This window comes from Cryptotermes secundus, unplaced genomic scaffold, assembly GCF_002891405.2.
Source record: "Cryptotermes secundus unplaced genomic scaffold, Csec_1.0 scaffold230, whole genome shotgun sequence".
NCBI classification, from domain to species: domain Eukaryota; kingdom Metazoa; phylum Arthropoda; class Insecta; order Blattodea; family Kalotermitidae; genus Cryptotermes; species Cryptotermes secundus.
The window spans coordinates 126,230-147,438 of record NW_019722429.1 but is presented as its reverse complement, the minus strand read 5'-3'; the positions used below and the strand labels follow the sequence as shown (position 1 = coordinate 147,438).

The 21,209-nt window shown below is 37.3% G+C and overlaps 1 protein-coding gene across 2 annotated transcripts; it reads right to left on the bottom strand.

Annotated features, from left to right (window-relative positions):
* Positions 1–1,495: 1,495 nt before the first annotated feature.
* LOC111861332 (zinc finger protein 37) lies at positions 1,496–21,171 on the bottom strand. Of its 2 annotated transcripts, none has more exons than XM_023845806.2 (4): positions 21,110–21,171; positions 19,812–20,322; positions 3,940–5,131; positions 1,496–3,030 (listed from the first exon to the last, which is right to left on the bottom strand). In XM_023845806.2, the coding sequence occupies exons 2-4, from the start codon at positions 20,301–20,303 to the stop codon at positions 2,207–2,209; spliced, it is 2,508 nt and encodes an 835-aa protein (XP_023701574.1). In that variant the 5' UTR covers positions 20,304–20,322; positions 21,110–21,171; the 3' UTR covers positions 1,496–2,206. The 2 variants fall into 2 exon arrangements, with proteins under 2 accessions (XP_023701574.1, XP_023701575.1); XM_023845807.2 differs by lacking the exon at positions 21,110–21,171 and adding an exon at positions 20,413–21,061.
* Between the last annotated feature and the right edge of the window lie 38 nt (positions 21,172–21,209).

The following is a 21,209-nucleotide window of genomic DNA, read 5'->3' as shown; positions in this document are numbered from 1 at the left end:
CCCATAATAATTGATGGTTTTGCTGTAGATTGTTAGATTTTTCGCTGGCCTGTTGTCACAAGTACAGAGTATACCAAGCCACGAGTTTAGCTGAGCTAAGTCATCGTTACATATGCCTGTCTTGCAGCAAATTCGTGTTGCTTCTGGTAGCGGTTTCCTCATGCAATGGCGTGTTTTCTTTGCTATGAAGTTATAAACAGCAGAGATGTGATATGTGCTGTGTTTATAATATCATATTGCCCTGAGCTGGCCACACTAACACACTCAATTGGAATTCTTAGAAGAGGGATGTCCAAAAATTTATTCTTGCGAGATCGATTTCGCACAGTACATAGGCCCAGTTCTTAGAAAAACGCCACAATTTAAGGCAGAACACTGTGGTCACCCCCTGTGACGATAGGGGTGTGTGTGGGGGAGGGAAAAGAACTCATTGTTTCATGTATTATCGCTCCAGTTGACTCCATTTTATCGTACTGACCTTGGTGGTCGTTTCGAGGGATGACCATAAATATTTTTTTGAGCCAGCTAAGCTCTGCTTTCGTTCACTACAAACCAGACAGTTCTTAGAATAACTTCATGAATTCTGTGGTCACCCCTACGACATCTACTGCCGCCAAAATGGATGGAATATCAAAGGCATAGCAACAACCCCTTGTTATGANCTTTTAAGATCATTTTAGTGAAAGTTTCATCCTTCAAGGCGTACCATTCACTGCTCAAATACTAAACAACCTGCTTCCATTGCCGAGATAAAGGGCGCTCATATTATAAGGTAAGGTTATAAAACCACCTTTTAAGATCATTTTAGTGAAAGTTTCATGTTCCTATCTCATAGAATTTAAGAACAATGATGAATAAATCATTTTCGAGCAAAATTTAAATGGCCGGCTGAATATATTACCGCTGGAGACGCGGCCGCGGAATTTAAATGACTGCGCCAAAGGGTTAATATTAGAAAATTGTCTGAAATTGCCATAGTAATATGATTTACTTATGATAAGTTGGTAGCTTAATGGTTTAAGTCAGTGCAAACCCCCTACATAACTACACAGTTTCTGTTCAATGTATTACTATACATTTAACAGTTTCATAATACTACGCAAGTTCAATACAAAAAAAAAAACCCTGAATTGTAGCCAAGAACTAGATTTGTAAGTGCATGCGATGAATTAGATGCCACTGATGATTCTCATGGTACAGGATCTGACAGGACAGGGCAATGTTTTTAAGCTGGTATGTTTTCACTATTTAACAGAAGCAGATTTTTTTATTTAAATTAATACAGATTCCCAAATTCAAGTATTGTATTAAACTGCCATAAATATGTGATGAAACACATGGATAGTATTAGGAACATTTATGAAATTTTAATTCTTTGCCAAATTACAGGCATTGTCTCATTACTTTCTAATTATTCATAATACTTTAAATAGAAGTAACAAGAACAGGACGATCTCTTACCCTACAAGTTTTAACTATGACAGAAATCTTCTAATTCATGTAGCAGTAATGTATTTAATATGCGTGCAGAATTACAGTATAACTGTGGGCAATTACGAACACCCAACATAATGTAATAACATACCTGGTGTTGCAATGAGGTCCACATATACACATATTTCTTGACTTGCTTATATTTTACAATGAAATCGTGTGACTCTTATTTTCTGAAATGAAACTTGTAAAAAATAATGTATTTCATTTGCAATGCATGTCCCAGTTTCTTGAAGCATGCTACACATACTGTCAAAATGTAAATCTGGCAGGTAAACATTACACATCCCTTATGCAAACAACTGTGTGATGAATCTTGCAGCATTTATGCTGAGTGAAAGTTCAGTATTTCAAACAAAACTAAACAAAATACCACTGCAAGAAATATTATGCTGAACACCTGTCAACATACCAGTGGCTGTGCTATTAATGAAAACATAAAGACTGGCAAAAAAGTATTATATAAAAAATGCAGAGCACACTCAGGCTCATGATCATACATCTCCATTGCTTTCACTTACACTTCGTCAACATTCACACATTCATGAATTTTAATTGAGTTGCAACAATATTCTACAACATGAAATGAAGCAAAACATCATTTCTTTCACAAATCACAATAAATGATTGAAATTCCTGACACTGTTAGTTGACTTCTGTCACTTGCCTCTACCTGTATCATCACAATTTCAAGATATGCATAACCACTTCACTACTGATTTTCTACAATATTGAACCATGTTCGATTACTATGTTCAGATGCAGGAATCCTGATCTGCACCAGGTGAACAGGGCCAGAATTAGTTTGAAGTGCCTGTGTAGGTGCCAGAGCAGCAATAGCCGTTCCATCTTCAGCCACACCATGGGCCTCATCATACGTTGAACCTGCAGAGGAAAGCATATGAGGAGTGGCTGGAACGACCAGGGTGTGACGCCCCTCTCCTCCTCTCGCGTAACTGGATGTGGTGGTGGTGATCTCAGCTACTGAACCTATGTCAGCATGGATGTTAGCTATTTCATTAGGATCAGCAAAATGAACCTGACCATCAATAATCAGATGTTCTACAGCCTCTTGCACTATGTGCTGCTCACTACCATCCTTCAAATCTGAGTCATCACTGCCCATAACAACAGTCTTTTCTGCATAACAGCGGTCACCACCATCTTGCTGAATGATTACATGCTCCTTCAGTTCAGCAATGTACAACTTTGTCTCCTCCTGGTGATGACCTGAATCATCTCCCACAATCGTCATCTCCAATTCTGCAGCTTCTGCTTCAGCTTCTGCTGCTGCTGCAGCAGCCTCAGCAGCCAGATCTTCGTCTGAAGCGAGTCGTGGTTGATTCACCACAATGGTATCATTCAGGTGGCCTTGTGATTGCATGTGGTTGTACAGCAGAGGTTTCCGCATGAATCCCATGCCACAGACAAGGCATTCATATGGCTTCTTGTCACTGTGCACAAAACGGTGTGCATTGCGATTGTCACGGCTGTTGAATGCCTTCCCGCACACTTCACAGCGAAATGGTTTTTCACCTGTTTTAACAAAATGAAATGAAATATTTACATTAGCTCATGCATTTGTCATAAGGAGCCACATAAATATAAAATTGCCACATTAAGTAATGGCATAATAAGGACTATATAATAACTATCTTTACAGAACATTTCCACTAATAGATTAGATCCGTGCAAATAAAAGGTGGAGCTAATATTTAGACAAAGTCTTGAATTCAATATAATTACATTGTACACGTATCCCCCACCAAAAAAAAATTGTCACACAAAATACAGATGTTCCAGAATAATGTAACCATATGTTTTGTGCTTTCATCCTCTAGTTACAGCACAGTAGTTAACAGAAAACTAAAACAGCAAGAATATGCAATTAGCATAATTCAGTGGAATGTTCTTCAATTTAACATTTTCCTTCATTTAGCATTCTGCTTGAATGATACTAAGTCAATAATCCTGGTGTTAAATATCCTTCGTCAAACATTATCCTTGATTTTTCTTTCAAATCTGCTGCTCCCCAAAGAAACCATAAATGGTGGTTTCATTGTATACTTAATTAATGAAAATAAAATGTTTCTATTTCCTAACAGTTTTTTTATTGGATCCATATTTAATGAAGCAAAGTTTACGTAGGCCTTAAATTAAATTTCCTTGGAAAAGGAAACAATGTTTTTGGCTCTCAAAATGAACATCACTGTAGAGTTTCAAATGTATTTCACTGGTTATTGTAATAAAACTGGTTGTTTACATTCATAATACTGTTAGTTCTAAAATTCTGACACCACAATTTTCATATTGTATGAAAAAAAACCTGCATTTTTATTTTAATTCTTAAGAGCTAAACTGCGAGAGAAAAGGATGGAAAGTTATGTAAATATAATAAACTGTATTTTCCATGTTAGAAACACATAATCAATGACAAAATTTTACCTGTGTGAATACGGCGGTGTTTCTTGAAGTGTTCTGGGTACACAAATGTGGCATCACATGTAGGGCACTTGTATGGCCGTTCACCTGTATGAGCGGCCTTGACGTGATAATCCAACAGGCGGCGACGCTTGAAGCCCTTACCACAATCTTCACACTTGTAGCGTTTATCCTGGTAATGTGTGGCTCGTTTATGTGACTGCAGATTGCTGCGTTGGCTGAATGTTGCACCGCAGAATTCACACTGGTAGGGTTTCTCACCTGTGTGAGTGCGTTCATGATCACGAATTTCTGCCTTACGTGCAAAGGCTTTCCCACAGGTACGACAAATGAATGGTTTATATCCAGAGTGCACCACACTATGTACTTCCAAGTTGCGTGCTGTACCAAATGCCTTACCACATTGGTCACACACATAATTTCGCATCCCAGTATGTGTACGCTCATGTTGTGAGAGATTCTGTGCACTCAGGAATGTCTTTCCACAGTCTCCACATGAGAAGGGCCGAGGACGCACTTCATGGGTTTTCGTATGTGCCTTGTATGTGTACTTAGACGCAAAATCCTTGCCACATGCCTCACAAACATAAGGTCTAACCCCAGTATGGGTGTTGATGTGTTCATCCAGAAGGTTTCTTGAGCTGTAACGCTTCCCACATGTCTCACATGTCCACAATTTTGTTTGTGGATAGTGCATGCGTTTGTGCACACGGAACAGACGCAAGTTACTAAAAATTCGATTGCAAACCTCACACTGGAAGTCACCTTCTTCTGTTGCTACATGATCATCCAGATGAACAGATAATTCATTGCGTTTTCTAAAGTCTTGTCCACATATATCACAAATGTATATACGAATATTGTGGTGGCTCTTCAGGTGGTTCACCATTCCTTTCATGTCTCCCAGTATTTTCTCATCACCATTACAAAGCAAACATACAAAATCCACACCTTCCTTCTCCACTACCTTGTCTGGAATCTCTGATTCTTGTAATTCCAGCCTTTGTGATTTCTTCTTGAACATCTTCCTTTTAGCAACATTTTCTCTATCAGTGTCATCATCAGGTTCAATTTTTATTTTCACTTCACAATCAGGATCATCTTCAGTACCAACTTTTGCAGTTACAATAACATCTTGGTTCATGTCACTGTCACTGTCATGTTCTGACAGTTCCACTTCACAGAGAGTATTTTCCTGAAATAACATAGTTACATATGAGAAGTTAATTCTTTCAACTCATTATTACTCTGACAGAACCTAACATTTTGCATAATAGCATGATCATAAGCAGGGCCCGGATTCTGATGACCTAAAAATATCTGAAAAATGATCTATAAAATGACCAAAAAATATTTAAAAAATGACCTAAAAACTAATTTCTAAATTTTCTTACAATCAGGTAGATGCGGTCTGTGTAAATTAGTTTCCAATTTCTTGATTTTATGATACACGGACATCTTTTTAAATCTACCCCTCTGCATTTCTCAGGCATCAATTTTATGACATAGCGGTGGCTTAGAAAGCGGCACGGGACAGTAACGGCAACTCTGGTGGCTTAGAAAGAAAAATAATGTGCCCTCTCACAAACAAATCTATTATATTTAGGGACAGAGGCTAGAGATACAAAATTTACTTGAAGAACATAGATTTCTACTTCACGAATGAAATATCTTCAGTTTGATCAATGAATGTCAATTATTAAAAAACGTGAAAGATAACCAAAATTGATGTAAAATGTGAAAAAAAAAATGACGAAAAATGATGTAAAAACTTGTAAAAATGACCTAAAACTTAAAACATACAAAATATGACAAAAAATGCACAATAAAATTCACATTTTTATAACCAGAGGTTCATAATCGGGGCTTTAGTACTTAAAAGCAACATTTACTACATAAAGAAAAGAAGATGACATGTCATCAAAATCCGGGCCCTGATCATAAGAAATGGCAACTTTTATGGGATATTTTTGGATGACAGAAATGTCAAAGCAAGGATACTTTGGAACACTAACTGTGCATGTACAAGAGCTGTGAAATAAATGAAATCTGCATAAATATCTAAATGTCTAGCATGTACTTTTAGGTTCAGCATGCTGAACATTTTTGGCACTCTGACAAAATACTGGTGAAAATAAACTATTTTCTTTAATACACCTTCCATTTTGGATATAGTATTTTATGAGCATTGTATCTGATTCACACACTTTTGGACACCATGTATGAAATCTGTACTTGTATTGTCACTACATTTGTTCTCTTTAAAGGTAAAGGTAAAGCTGTCCCTGTGCTTAACTAATTAAGCACCACGCCATGAAGGCATATGGGGGGTGAACATATATATATCCACATTTTCTCGACCTCAGTATTAGTTGGAGGTGAGTGGTCGGCTTCACATTCCAGCTGCTTTACCCCCGGGGAAAGGGCTCCCAGTACCCATTGGATAGAAGGTTGGGTGGACCCCAGAGTCGGTCTGGACGACATGGAGAATAAAAAATTCTTGACCCTGCCGGGACTCAAACTCAGACCCTTACATCATCCAGCTCGTAGATAGTCACTATACTGACTATATTACCCTGGTTCCTGCTCTCTTTAAAGACCACAATAATATAATAATCAGTCAAACAGGCAAAAACCATCCCGTAGAATTATCAAATTATGCCTTTACAGTCATAAAAAAAAGGTTTACATGCCAATACCCTTTCTACAAATTTTGATAGCACAAACTTAAACAAATTGTGAATACTAACTACCATGCAAATAGGCTGTAATGATTAACATACATAAGTAAAAATAATGGAGGTCTTTAGTCTACAAACTGAGAGTAGCCTAAACTGGGAAAGTCAGAGAGAACTCAGTTCTACCAAAATTAAGCATAAGTATCACAATAAATTCCCTCAGATTTACTGATGCTCAAAAACTGTTCAAACGGTGTGCTTTCATTTCCATTTAATCATGATATATGATACATTTTTAAGTAGGGCATTTGGCAGTAATAAAATATTCCTTATGCAAAGGAAAGCCATTAGAATCATGGCAAATGCTCAAAAAAGAGGTTACTGTAAAACATTATGTAAGAAGATCCATTAACTACTTCTAGGCAGTAAGTATTTATTAGCTAACATTTATAACAGATAGCTCAAAAACTTCTGGACAAATTCAGGGGTTCATACAGACAATATAAGACACAAACTTGATCTCAACAGACCAACTGCCAAGCTCAGAGATACGTGTATACTCTGCAATGATAAAACTATACGAGCTGCCTACCAAAATTAAGTCTCCATTAACAGTAAATAAGTTACATGGAAAGAATTCCTTTTGACCCACACCAACTCAGTTGATAGACTTCAGTCACTAAGAGACTGTAATCATGTGTATGAGTGTTTACATATATAAAACTATATATGCATATATTACACACAGATGAATCAGACATGTTAAATTTATTTACTTTACATGTTCATATATTTTAACTGTAGTGTAATTTTAGCTCTTTCTAAATGTGCTGTAGATTGGCTAAGGAAATATTAATAGTGTAATTATGTATGTTACTATTTATGGGAAATTACAGAACAATTAATTGTGATCCAGGCAAATGGGGGAGAAAATGGCAATGGATTGGTCATACCCCAAGGAAAGCCACTGGATTGACAAAGAAGTCTGCATGAGACTGGAACCCCCTGTGGGCTTGAAGGCATGGGTATTCCAAAAAGACCCAGCAGATGATGGGTGAGGAAGAAGTGATGGATAGGGGGAGCCATGAAGCGAGGTTAGAAGACTTGCTGTTGACTGGATCCAGTGAAAGCATTTCACAGATGCCCTATGCTCTAGAGGGAGCAACAGGAATTAATTAACAATGTATTCTAATATGCAGTACCACTGCTATGCAACGATCGTAAGAAGGAACGTGTGCTGACTGGTAACTGCCAGTAAACACATCAACAATATTCAAGCTATTGCTAGGCAAATGCCCATAACAACAATAGCGGGATTGTTGGAGGCGGTGTTTTCTGCTGGGTCCATCCCGAGGCTATATAGCAAGGACTTCAGGTGGGCTGAGGGCAGTTCAGTTCAGTAAAGTAGTTAGATGGTGAGAGTGTTCAGGTGGGGAGTGTTAAACAGTGAGCCGAGGAAGCTGACGAATCTCCATTGTTAAAATTCGTTACCAGGAAACGTCTAGTAAAACCACTGCAGAGGAATAGTTATTGTTGTGAGCTGTTACAAAGCAATGCCTAGTGAAAGCAGCCTGAGGAGACTTAGCATGGAGTGATTATGGAGTGGAACTCAGTGATACTGTTATACAAGGGTTTGATGAAAAGTAGTGGCAACACTGCCGTTACATGAAAGATGTGCGTCAGGTGGCACTAGCTCTGTCTGTAGCTGATAGAGGAAGTTCAGTTGAAGCAGTGCAGTGAGTGGCTCTGGTTGTGTTTTATTAAGTTGCACTGTGCATTGTCTTGAAGTGCAGGAGCCCAGTTCAAGCACCCTAACATGTTTACAAAACAAGAACGCTCTTGGATAAAAATTGAAGTTGCATGGGGTCGTAGTGCACAAAACTGTTATCAGGGACTGTGAGAAGCATGTGGTGATGTTGCTTTGCCATATCACACAGTGGCACGATGGGTGAAATTGTTCCGTGAAGGGTGGGATGCCATTCAGGATGACCCCATGTTGAAACCACCCAATTTAGCTTCTTGCTTCTTTGCTGGATGTCGATCGTCGATGGGCTGCGCGGGAGTTACCTGCTGAGGTAGGCATGTCACAGAACCGTATTCCATATTCTTGGATACTGCAAAACTGCAGCACATTGGGTACTCCATACAATGTCCAAGGTGCAACAATGGCAACATTATGCAATTACACAGGACTTGTTAGACCAGTACAAGAGGGAAGGTGACGACTTCCTTGGAAGGATCGTCACTCTGGACAAAACTTGGGCTCGCTCATACGAACCACACTTGAAGCGACAATCAAATGAATTGAAGCATCCTGGCTCTCCTCGTCCAAAGGAAGTGTGCCCTACACAGAGTAATGTGAAGGCAATGTTCATTGTGGCATATGACATTGGAGTGATACTGCACCACACTGTACCTCAATGACAGACAGTAAACGCTGCCTACTACTGCAATTTCCTGCGTAATAATCTTCATCCAGCACTCAGGAGAAAGTACACTTGTTGGTAACAAACCCCATCATCCTTCACGACAATGCAAGGGCTCATACTGCTGATGCTGTCAAGGATCTCCTTCGCTGCTGGCGATGGGAGATACTGCAACATCCGCCATACTCACCCAATATGAGCCCGTGTGATTATGGTAGCTTTGCCAAAATGAAAGAACCACTGCGAGGGACACGTTACAATACAAGAGAGGAGATTATTTGTGCTGTAGGGCTGTCACTGCTGGACATCAATAGAAGTGGATGCGCTGATGGTGTACGACGCCTTCCACAAATTTGGCAGAAGGTGGTACACGTGGGGCGATTATATTGAAGGAATGTAAGTGTGTTTACTACAGGTAATTAAGACATTTCAGAACTATAGAGGTGTTGCCACTACTTTTTATCTGACATTTGTAGTTAGTTGTAGTTATGACCTGTAAGTGGTCAATAAATCTACTCCCCAATCCATATGCCATCTACAGTAACACATGCACATGACACAGGTTACTAGGTCTGTCACAGGTTATTTTGCTCTTGGGATACATGTCTATACATGACAGTACATGTCGTACTGTACTTCTAGGTGTCTTCTGAATGTCAAATACTGCACCCACATTCCACAACTTCCTTACAACAATCTATTTCAGGGGTGAACAATCATTTTTGCCGGTGGGCCATATCATGCAACAATTTACATAAGCTCCATCTTTTAATAACATGGGATGAAAGAATCTCAAGTTATTTAATAAATCTGTACTAACTGTTGTTATTATACACCTAATTATAAAAGAACATGTTAATATTAGGTGAACTTGAATGGATGCAGGAAGAAGCAGCCATTGCTTATTTGAAGGTACAATCCCAGAATCAGCCCAGAGGAACTGAGAAAAACCAGATAAACCTCAGTCAGCACAGAGTGTATCCCCACTTTGATCTAAACTGGGTACTTCCTAAATAAAATCCAGAAGCATTAGTGCTTTGCCCAACTTGCTTAGATTTTTCCTAAATGAAACTGTAAAGGTTCATCTCGGATCTCACATTTATAGAAGGAGAAAATTACGGGTATACAAAAAATACAAATTAAAACGGTTTAAGAACACCAAATCATATAGCAAACATGTTTTACATTAATTCATTAAGAAGTAACTTTGCTTATGAAGAAAATTACTCAATGTCAAATCATGCCAAATCAAACAATGCCATCAGCCATGTCATCGCCAGTTTTTATGGTTTTTATTCTACAAGTACATATCCATGATGTATAAGTTTCTGAAGTTTAATTTTTTACAGTTAATAAACCTCTATATATTAATTAATAAACTGATGCTGGAAGCAGCGCCATCAGCAGCAACTTTAAGCAGAGCAAATGATGCTCAAGATGGTTCAACTTCGTATAGCAACAGGCGTGACCAGAGTGGTTTGAACGGCTGTTGTACTGCGATGTGGAAAGCAAATGGAAAAACTACCACATTATCACTTTTTCTGGATAGTCTCTTTCCAAAAACAGAGATACCATGTATGCGAGATGTTTCCTCTGGAGACAAAACAAACTGGAGGGGCAGATAGAAGTGCCCAGAAGATGAGGAGGAAGACGGAAGATGTTGGATAACCTTGGGGACAGAAGAGGATATTTTAATTGAAGGAGAAAGCTTGAGATTGCATTAAGTGGAGGAACTGTTCTGGAAGAGACTGTGGACCTGTCGTCTGACAAATTACTGATGAATGAATGAATATTAATTAATGAAATTAGGCCCTTTTTAGCATGTAGTATTATACCTTTTTTTTACAAATGCATAAATACCTCAGTTATACTTAAAAGTCAGAAATAAAACATTTGATGTATGAGGTTCATACAGATACCTACAGGAGTCCGGCACTTACACTCTTTGGACAAGTCTTTTATTATAACAGGGTGGACTTTCATGGGAGTGATGAAAAATAAGGTTTTAAATATGCAGGCAATAAACACTTCCTTGTAACAGATGACAGTAAATGAAACATGCTTGAAAACTAAAAAACATGATGACAAAATCATTAACTTAATTGTTTATGATTGAAAGCTTATACTTTATGGATATCTACTAGTAAAATAAAAATAACAAAAACTGATGTGAATCACCATAGGCAAGTGTTATTTCTCTGGAGCAAGGCTGTGAGCCATCTTCTGTCCACCCCTGATCTATAGGATGAATCTATCAACAAATCCATTCATTCACCCCATCTATCTAAGCTCTCTGTCTTGCACTGAAAATTCAGCAGTTACTAAAAAAAAATTCTTTACACTGAACTACATTCCACTACTGTTGAAATTTTATTTTTTTTTGGGCAGTAAAACATGCCATTTTATATGAACTTAAAGCATGACCATCTGAAAAAAAGAAATTTTACTTCTCTCTTTAAATTATGTACCAAGAAGTCTCAATTCAAATAAGAGCCACCTGGGTGAAATTTGAAGAAATGTTAAAAAAAGATCTATATGTAATAAAATAAAATATATGATAATATGAAAAAAATTAGATTAAGATCTTCAGAAACATTATTAGTGTCAATGGAGGAACTGATTTCAGTTATGACAACTGAAGAGAGATGATCAGAAATTAAACAAGCCATGACAGTATCACAGTACATTCATTAACTCTGAAATTCCAAGTGAATTTGTTATCACCTAATTTAAGTTATACAGATGCCCAGTGTACTGTGAGAACTGTCAATGTGAATGAATGAATTTGTGACTAGCTGGTTATTATCTACACTGCATTTTGTCTTCTGCGATAAAACTCATCTAACATCACATTCTAACTTTAATATCATGTAAAGGCACTACATATATCAACGTATGATTTTCTGATGATCATTACCTAAATTTGGATATTTATGTGCCCACTTAAATAAAACCATACCTATCTAAGAAATAAACAAGCAGTGGGTTAACTTCATCAGCACATACAGCCTCACAAAACAGTCAGGAAACTGTACTCTCACAACAAAGTGTGCCTTGTAGAGTTTTTGTACTGTCATATATTTGTATGGCTTCAAATGTAGCAACTTTGTGGTGCAATACATGAGTGACTTTGATATAGTGGTTTGATGTGATACCCATTATATAGATCTCTGTCAGGATCCTTCTGAACAATCTCTGATATTACCTAGTATTTCATCTGTAACACCTATTGCATTCATTTCCTGTTCTTCTCTAACAAAGAACATATTCCAACATTATGGAAGAATGTGCTGCCTTAATCCTCAGGGTTATTCTTTATTTCTGAAGATGGTGGCAACACACTGTCACAGATCAAAGTTGAAGGCTTATTATTAGATTACCGTATTTACGCATGTATAGGCCGCGTGCGTGTATAGACCGCAGCACAATTTTCAGACAGAAATTATAGAAAAAATTATTTTCTTGGAATATTGTTTCAGGAGTAGAAATTATTCCAAAATTTGGAAACGTTAATTTTTTTTTTAAATGAAGTGTGATTTCGAATATAAGCCGCACCCCAGTTTTCCTCTTGAATTTTTGGCAAAAAATGTGCGGCCTATACATGCGTAAATACGGTATATTTCCTTCCTAGAATGAATTAAAATGACTGATTTGCAAATAATTATTATTTACTGTTGATTTGTAGAATTAAAGAGGCCTTTAGGGCCTTTGCTTTCCTATTCTATATAAATGACCTCCCTCCTACACTAAACACCTCATCAATACCATAATAATGTCTAATTTCTAGTAAAAATTTAGATGAGTTCTGCATACTATCAAACAAAGTTCTCTCTCAAATGAGTAAAATGGTTTACTACAAACAAGCTGTCCCTGAACCTAGATAAAACATATGCAATAAAATTTATAACAGAAAAACTCATCACTATCCATTAAACATTTGATATACTGATAAATGTACAGAAGAGGCAGTAACCACAAAATTCCTTGGCTTACAAACTGATATTCACTTAAACTGGAAAAACCATATCAATCAGTTGGTTCCAAAGCTAAGAGGGACATGTTATGCAGTTAGATTTATGTTGCATATCAGCAACACTAACAATCTCAAATCAATTTGTTTTGCTGGAGTAATTAAACCTGCCAGCAAAAAGGTATTTACCTTGCCGAAGAAAATTGTTAGACTCATGATAGGTGTTATATCCTGTAATTCTTGTAGAGATCTATTTAGGAGACTAGAGATCTTAACTCTTCCAGGTGAATATATATATATATTTTTCATTATAAGTAACGAAGAACATTTTCAGACCAATGCAGATGTACACAGTGTTAACACAAAGAGATAAGCACTATCTCCATAAACCAACTGTGAACCTCTCATGCTTTTCAGAAAAGCACATATTATGCTGTGATCAAAATTTTCAGTAATCTGAAATCTGATCTCAAAAGTCTTATGAATGAAAAAGCACATTCAAAATAGCACTAACAACAATACTTAAACACACACTCATTCTACTCTGTTGATGAAAACTTATTGTCTAAAAAGGTTTAAAGGTTGTGTAATAGCGTAAGTTGACAGTATTGATGTACATATGTGGATGTATTTTTTGAATAGCTTCATATGTAACCAATGTGTTTTGGGTTTTCTTGTGTGAAAACTTCAGTTGTACTGCATGTTTTTGTATTTATATGACATTTTCCACATCCTACAGTCATTTGGACTAACTCTGAATCCAGGGAATGCAATGCAATGTGGTGTACTGAGTAACATTAGACATAGATAATTAACACGTGTTCATTACAAAAAATGAACTTCTTTTCTTAGAATTTTGATGTCATATCACAACAGTGAAACCTACGATACCTTATGCATAGCAGGTGTTTGTAACGAGTTTCTGCAAGTTTTCACAAATTATGGCCAGCTGGTGACGCTGGGGCCATATGTTAAATTACCGAGCTGTTCAAGATGCCATTGCAATTCAATGTTCAACGTTACTAACAGATATAGTTGATTGGTAAATGTAAATTTAGAGACCACATCATTTTCCAAATTAATCCAAACAGCACAAGTGAAGGAGTCAATCTTTATAGAGGGGAGGGCTCTGAATCTTTTCGGATGTCAAAACATTTTGACTCCACAGTCACTCTGCTTTAAGTCTGTATAGAATATGGATGCAACTATGCAATATTGAGAATGCATAGTGATATTTAAATAACTGAACATTCAGAATGCAGAGTGACTTGCATATTTTGTGCAAACAGTGTCAAACAATAATTTGTATCTGCAAGTGAATGAATGTGTAGTAACTGAAGGAGTAGGTAATTAATTACGGTGCTCCTTCTGCCTGCCTCACACTCAATACATATGCCAAAAGCTCAACAAGGCTCTTCATTTGATTAAATCCTTACTTACATGACTCAGTTAGCCAACCTGTATTAAGAAATGTCTATTTTACTAAGTTTGAATCTGTATTGAAATATGGTATTATTTTTTGGGGTGGGAGGCTTAAGGACTCCGAAACTGTATTTAAAATACAGAAAAAATGTCTAAGAGTGATTAAAGGTGTTAATAATACCATATCCTGTAGAAATATGTTTGGTGAATTTAAGATTTTAACCGTTACCTCATTATATATATATATTTGAGATTTTATGTTTTATAATAAAGAATAAGATATATTACAACTCAGTATTCTGATATTCACAGCTACAATACCATACACAAACATAATCTGTATGTCCACGACTGTTGCAAAAAAAGGTGTAATTAATATGGAACTAAAATATTTAATTGCCTTCCCCTTGAATTGAAAAGTGTTAAAGACTGTAATGTTTTTAAGAGGAAACTAAAAAATAATTGTTGTGCAGCGCTTTCCATTCCCTTCGTGAATTTTTCAGCTAATGCTGATTGATGACTAGCTTTTTGATTGTCTTTTGGTTTGCAATTTTTAATATTGTGTTTACATGTTTTATATTACTGACTTTTTCTTTTTGTCTTCTGTATTTCTTATTATGTTCCTTATAATGGTTGCTAATAGTGATAAATCACCGTGTAAATTTTATGTGACTTTGACGTGTTATGTATTCGTTATTATTTCCTGACATGTCCAATTGTATTCACTTCAGTTATGGACGAAAATAAAGTTGAAAGTTGAAAGCTCTATATGCATGAGACAAGTCTCTTGCTGAATGTCATCACAAATACAGCTAGTCATCACAGAACCCTAAGAATCAGTAAGTGTCCACGGCAAGGACATCATTAACCCTATCACTGCTAGTATGATAAGTAACTCTCAGTACCCTCTGTGCTGAATTATTTTTGAATAAATGTTTTATAAATAATTTAAGTGCAAAGTATGAAAACTTGTGATAAAATGTAACTAATCTTATCTCAGACAGGGAACAGGCAGCTGAAGTTGCAAAAATGTTTAATTATTCAGTACTTTTCACAGGGAAAAAGTCCATTTAAATCAGGGTTGTCCAAGATGGTCAAAAAAGTACATAATTCACTATCCTAGTCTTATCATTATGTCACATGTTGACCGAAGTCCACAACTTTATTTAAAACTACGAGGGTCGCACTGAGTGTCACGAGCAACAACTATTTGTAAAGTAACATGTTTTATTATTGACAAACCAAATACACCACCTCAATCTACAGACCTTTCTTTATTTTTCCACATAATCACCACTTCTTTGTACACATTCCTCCCAGCGTTCTGGGAGTTCGAAAATTCCCCTTCTGTAAAATTCCATTCCAGCCATCCGAAGATATTGACGCGCTGCTTTCTGAATTGCCTCCCTTGTCTCAAAACGTTGTCCACACAGCTGATCCTTCACAAATCTGAAAAGATGGTAGTCGAAGGGTGCCAGATCAGGGCTATAGGAGGGGTGTGGAAGAACCTTCCACCCCATCTTTGCAATTGCTTCCAACGTGAGGCCAGCAGCATGGGGATGAGCGTTGTCATGAAGGATGATGTCGTTTCATCCCAGATGTTTATCATGCAATGCACGACGGAGCTTGTGCAGCGTCTCGACATAACGAGCAGCATTTATGGTTTGCCCAGGTTCCAGGAATTCGCCCAGAATAAACCCCTCTGCATCCCAGCACACTGTGCCCATCACCTTCACAGCTGGTGGCACTGTCTTTGCCTTCTTTATTGGTGAAGAATGCAAATGGTGCCATTCCATACTCTGCCGCTTCATTTCAGGCTCGAAATGGTGAAACCAGCTTTCGTCACCTGTCACAATACAGAGCAAAAAATCATCGCCTTCGTGTCGATATCTCTGCAGCAGTTCTGAGGTGATGGCATTTCGCTGACCTTTGTGGTCTTTGGTTAATAACCGCGGGACCCAACAAGCACAAACCTTCCTATAGCCCAAGCTTTCAATCATCTCCTGTACTGCACTGTGCCCTATTCCAAGTTTTTGGGCTATTGTGTTCACAGTCACACGCATGTCATCTTGAACGATCTCATCCACTCTTTCCTTGTTGCGTTCAGTTGAGGCTGTTCAAGGACCACCGCTCCGAGGCTCATTTTCAATGCTGGTGTTCCCATCTTTAAAATGTTCCACCCATCTTCGAACACTGCTCACACCCATGCACACACTTCCATATGCATACTGAAGTCTCTGGTGAATTTTTGCAGCAGGGATTTCCTCTTTCACAAGAAATTTGATGACAGCACGCTGGCGAAACTACATATCGTTGTTGTTCATTTTGTTAGGAGTGATACTGGTCACGTGATGCAAGCTACTGACGTCACAAGACACTCAAGGTTAACACAACAGCTGGTTCCACCTACCACCCCACTCTCTTTCATCTGCTGTTCCCAGGTTGCATGCAAAAAAAAAGTTGCTCATGACTTTTGGTACGACCTACGTATTATAGAAAGCACCACACACTATATGAAGCCATTTTTACTAGCCCTGTGAAACACCCTAGTCACATGACCATGGAGCATGTGCCTCGCTGTGCAGATGCAACCTCTTACATTTCTTAAGCTAGAGGGCAGAAGAATGCAGCCATTGAAATGAATGATGCTTCGTTATGTTCCCAATAGATGATTCTATGTACCTGCCTTGAATGAGATTGGAGCAAAGAAACTGAGATTTGAATCGCTAAAAGTCGCAATATGGGTTTTGTCAATTGCAGCAAGGGTGCCATGTTTTTCAGAGATTGACATATGTCGACCGCAGCGGTGTAAGGGTTAAATCCCTGCATTGTGGACCCCAAGGCTGATCATAAATTGGCGTCCAAAAGTGTGGCAGGAAGAGCAGTTATGAAAGTGGCATCCAAAGCGAGGGTGCAAAATGTCAGTAAACATAAGCCTATTCCTTCAAAATACCATCTATTACACTACAAGGTGTCACATCCCAGAAAATAGTAATCTTCATAGTCACCTCTCCCAAGAACCTCAAATCTCACTTGCATGAAGTACTGTGTAACAGAGAAGTGTGTTTTTAGCACAATGTTTACTACGCAACAATATATTTGGAAGAAGTCTTTTATAAAGCATCACAAATAATCTGGAAGAATGTTTCCAAGTAATTAAGTTCTTTAAGAAATAACAATATATCCAACAACTAACACATTCTGAACAATAGCTAGTTACAGAAGTAGAACTGAATGCAACACATATTATAGAAGAGACACTAAATAATATCAGACACTGTTTAGAAGCACACCCACAAAAAGCACAAGACAGTTATTTCAACAAACCAGTATATTAAAGTCAACCACAGAGTTGCTTTGTTGAAGTCATACAAATATATCATAGTGCAAGAACTCCATACGGTAGACTCTGAACAGCTCTGTCTCTGTTTTGTGAGGCAGTGTGTATGGTGGAGTTCACCCACTGCTAATTTATTTCTTGGACAAGGCAGGGTCTCATTTGAATAGAAACATAAATACCTAGAAAAACAGATACTGCTCATATGCAAAGTGTATTTGCATCTTATTACAATTGGCATATGGTGTGCTATCAGTGTAACAAGAATTGCTTTTTCTTTCCTTTTGCATAAAAATAGACTCAAATTATACTACATAAATTCTCATACCCCTTCTTCAAAATCTAAGTGACGAGATCAAATACTCATATACCCATTTTTTCAGCAAGACAGTGCAACTGCCCATTCAGAAAAGAATTCGGTATGGAACATTTTTCATGACTGAAATATCAGCCACTCTTTGCCGCCTATTTGTTCACCAATTTGACTTCATGTGATTATTGTTTTAGTTGATCTGGTTGGAAAGCTCCACATAATATTTGTTTCATTCTGGTCCGTCACACTAACAATATTATAAAAGATAAAACAATCCCATCCATAATGTTATATTTTAGCGTCCTGTTGCACTGATTTATGTCCATGATTTATTCTGACCGTCTTACAGTGCATACATTTATTCACCTTACTCTTCTCTCTTGCAGTACATGTTTCAGCACAAAAGTGCTGAACACACAAAAGTGTGTTATAACACATGCAGTCACAGGAGCAAGACACAACATAAAGCACAATACACACAGGAAAGTAGGAAGAATACTCCGATAGAAGAAGATAGGTGTGACTCGCGTATTGAGATACGACATAAGGATGACAAATCCTGAACACTTTTAATATTTTTTATATTTAAAATTTATCAATATATATGACGAATATATATTTTAGTTATTTTAGTATAAAGACAACAGGGCATGCAATGAAGTAGTTCGACATACATCGAAAAGCACCTGAAGATGGCACTTCTGTGCTGAAACATGTAGTGCAAGAGAGAAGAGGAAGGTGAATAAATGTATGCACTGTAAGACGGTCAGAATAAATTATGGACAATTCCATCCAGTGTGACTGGTGAAGTTTTTCTTATTTCAATTCTTCATACCCTTACATGTTTTGGTCCTTTGAGACCATCATCAGAGGGACATCAATACAATTTGGAAACCACTATTACAATGGGTGTTCTGAATGTTAAAATATATATACATACAATGTTGACAATATACAAATGGATACAAAATCCAAAGTTTTCACAACTACAGTGGCTGTCTCGATATATTAATTTTTTTTTTAAACTTTTGTTATTTAAGTTAGAATTTATAAACCAAATAGGTTCATGTCCTCTCTCTTATCACCTCTCTTGACAGGGGCCGAACTTGTGCCGCCTGCCTTTCTTGAGAAGAAGGTTCTATGATGTCATCCTGTGGTTGTTTGTGGCAGTGGTGTTGTTTTTGCAAGAACAATAATGAAGAATTGAAATAAGAAAAACTTCACCAGTCACACTGGATGTAATTGTTTTATATTTTATAATATTCCACAGAATAATTATGTGGAACTTCTCAACCAAAACAATCTGCACACACACATGAACTTAAGAGAAAACAATGGGCAGACAGTATTGCCATTTTACAATCCGAGCTTCAAATAGTTTTCAGCAACATATTCACCAGGTATCAAGCATGCCTGACAGGTGATGGAGGCCATTTCCAGCACCTGCTGTAAGGTGTGATAAGGTACATCACAGAATACATACTGTTAAAACTACCTGCTAATCACTATAAAACAGCATTTTGTCATGGTGGGTGTCACTGTATAGGGGGCAGCCTTTATTAGGCACAGAGAGAAGTTCTTTTTAAAAAATTTCTTTTAATATATATATATTCCTGTGAAAGGTAGATGAAAAGACAGGTGCAACAAGAATTAACACTACAGTCATATCTCAAAACATCAAAGACAGAGGCAGAACTAAATCTAGCATCCTACACTTCATAGTACACACCTTCTGTTCATAGTCCTCTTCACTGTTGTGAGAAGAAGATGGCTTCATTTTCTTGGATACCATTTTCTTCCGAGATCCTTGTAGAATATTTTTCCTAACATTCCCATCATCAGAACCAAGAGGCAACTTGCGGTCATCATCATCTAAGGTTGGTGAGTGTTTTCCACCATCACTCTGAATCTTTAGTGTTCGTTGATAGTTTGTTGTAAGTTCCAATTTCAGCTCTGCTAATCGAGTTTCTATTTCGTCAACTTCATTAATCAACTTGAAACACTTCTTACAGATTACATTACTATGAACTGAATCCTCACTCATTTCCTGACCCAGCACTGCTCCAATGGTATATGACAATGGTCTTTCTGATGTTGTTACTATGGTTTTATGGAAGATCTCAAGGCTATTACGAGTTGAGACACCAACTCTGCTGTTGCATATTAAACAGTGGGTGCTTTTTGGAGCAGTACCCTGCTCCTTTTCTGTGTCTGCAGTCATCACGTACTGGCTGTATCACCTAACACAAGAAAAAGTGTCATTTGTTTGGTAATTCAATTAACATTACAAACATGAATTTATATAACTTTCACAAGATTCTCTTACTTACACTACATCAACACAGTGATGCTCTTATTAATTGATGATACCAACAGCTTCTCCTAACTGCCTTATTAGATTTCAAATAATCGATCTGCTAAGGGCAAGTTGCACTAACAAATGTACTTTCAATGCCTAAGCACATAAGCTACCATATTAAGTACAACCAATAAATAAGATACATATATACGAACCTCTGTTACAAGGTATTCTACTAAACTGAATGTGTTTAAGAACATAACATTTGGGCATGGGGTTACATAAAATCAGACTGTTTCTCCGGGACATGTGTTATCATTATCGTATATTCCAGATAGTCGTGGAATTCATTAATGGTTGGGAAAAGTGACTAGGTTAGACTGTGGCTACAAATTTAACGGTGGGCCGAATCAGAAGTAAAATATCTTACTACAATTCCGATCTGGACCCTTATAATGCATAACATTACGTACAACTACTAGATACAAATTTATCTTGATGAATAACACGCAAGGTAAATTGCATGTTGCAACGCGCTAGTCAGGAGGTGTTCCTTCACGTTCTATTCCTAACGATCACCCAAGCTGTTTCAAAGACAGGCCACAGTGTTCTACACTAATCTTCTAAATCGGATAACTCAAACTAACTAATTACTAATCAAACACGTTAAACATATAAACACAGTTTTAACACAAAAATAATGATAGAAAAAATTACTATTTATTTACCAAATACAGAAATGTTCCGTCATAAGTTGCCAGCCCTGCCCAAACAATATGGCGATGATGAGGAGAAGGAAAGTTTGAACGTAAAACTTGAACATTTTAC

What these genes read in the sequence shown, in the direction of transcription:
- LOC111861332 (XM_023845806.2), bottom strand. Translation starts at nt 20,303, where the DNA reads ATGACTGCAGACACAGAAAAGGAGCAGGGTACTGCTCCAAAAAGCACC. An exon ending in AAGAGGACTATGAACAGAAG is followed by an intron (nt 5,132 to 19,811) that starts GTGTGTACTATG and finishes ATGTTATTTCAG; the next exon opens with GAAAATACTCTCTGTGAAGT. An exon ending in ACACCGCCGTATTCACACAG is followed by an intron (nt 3,031 to 3,939) that starts GTAAAATTTTGT and finishes TTGTTAAAACAG; the next exon opens with GTGAAAAACCATTTCGCTGT.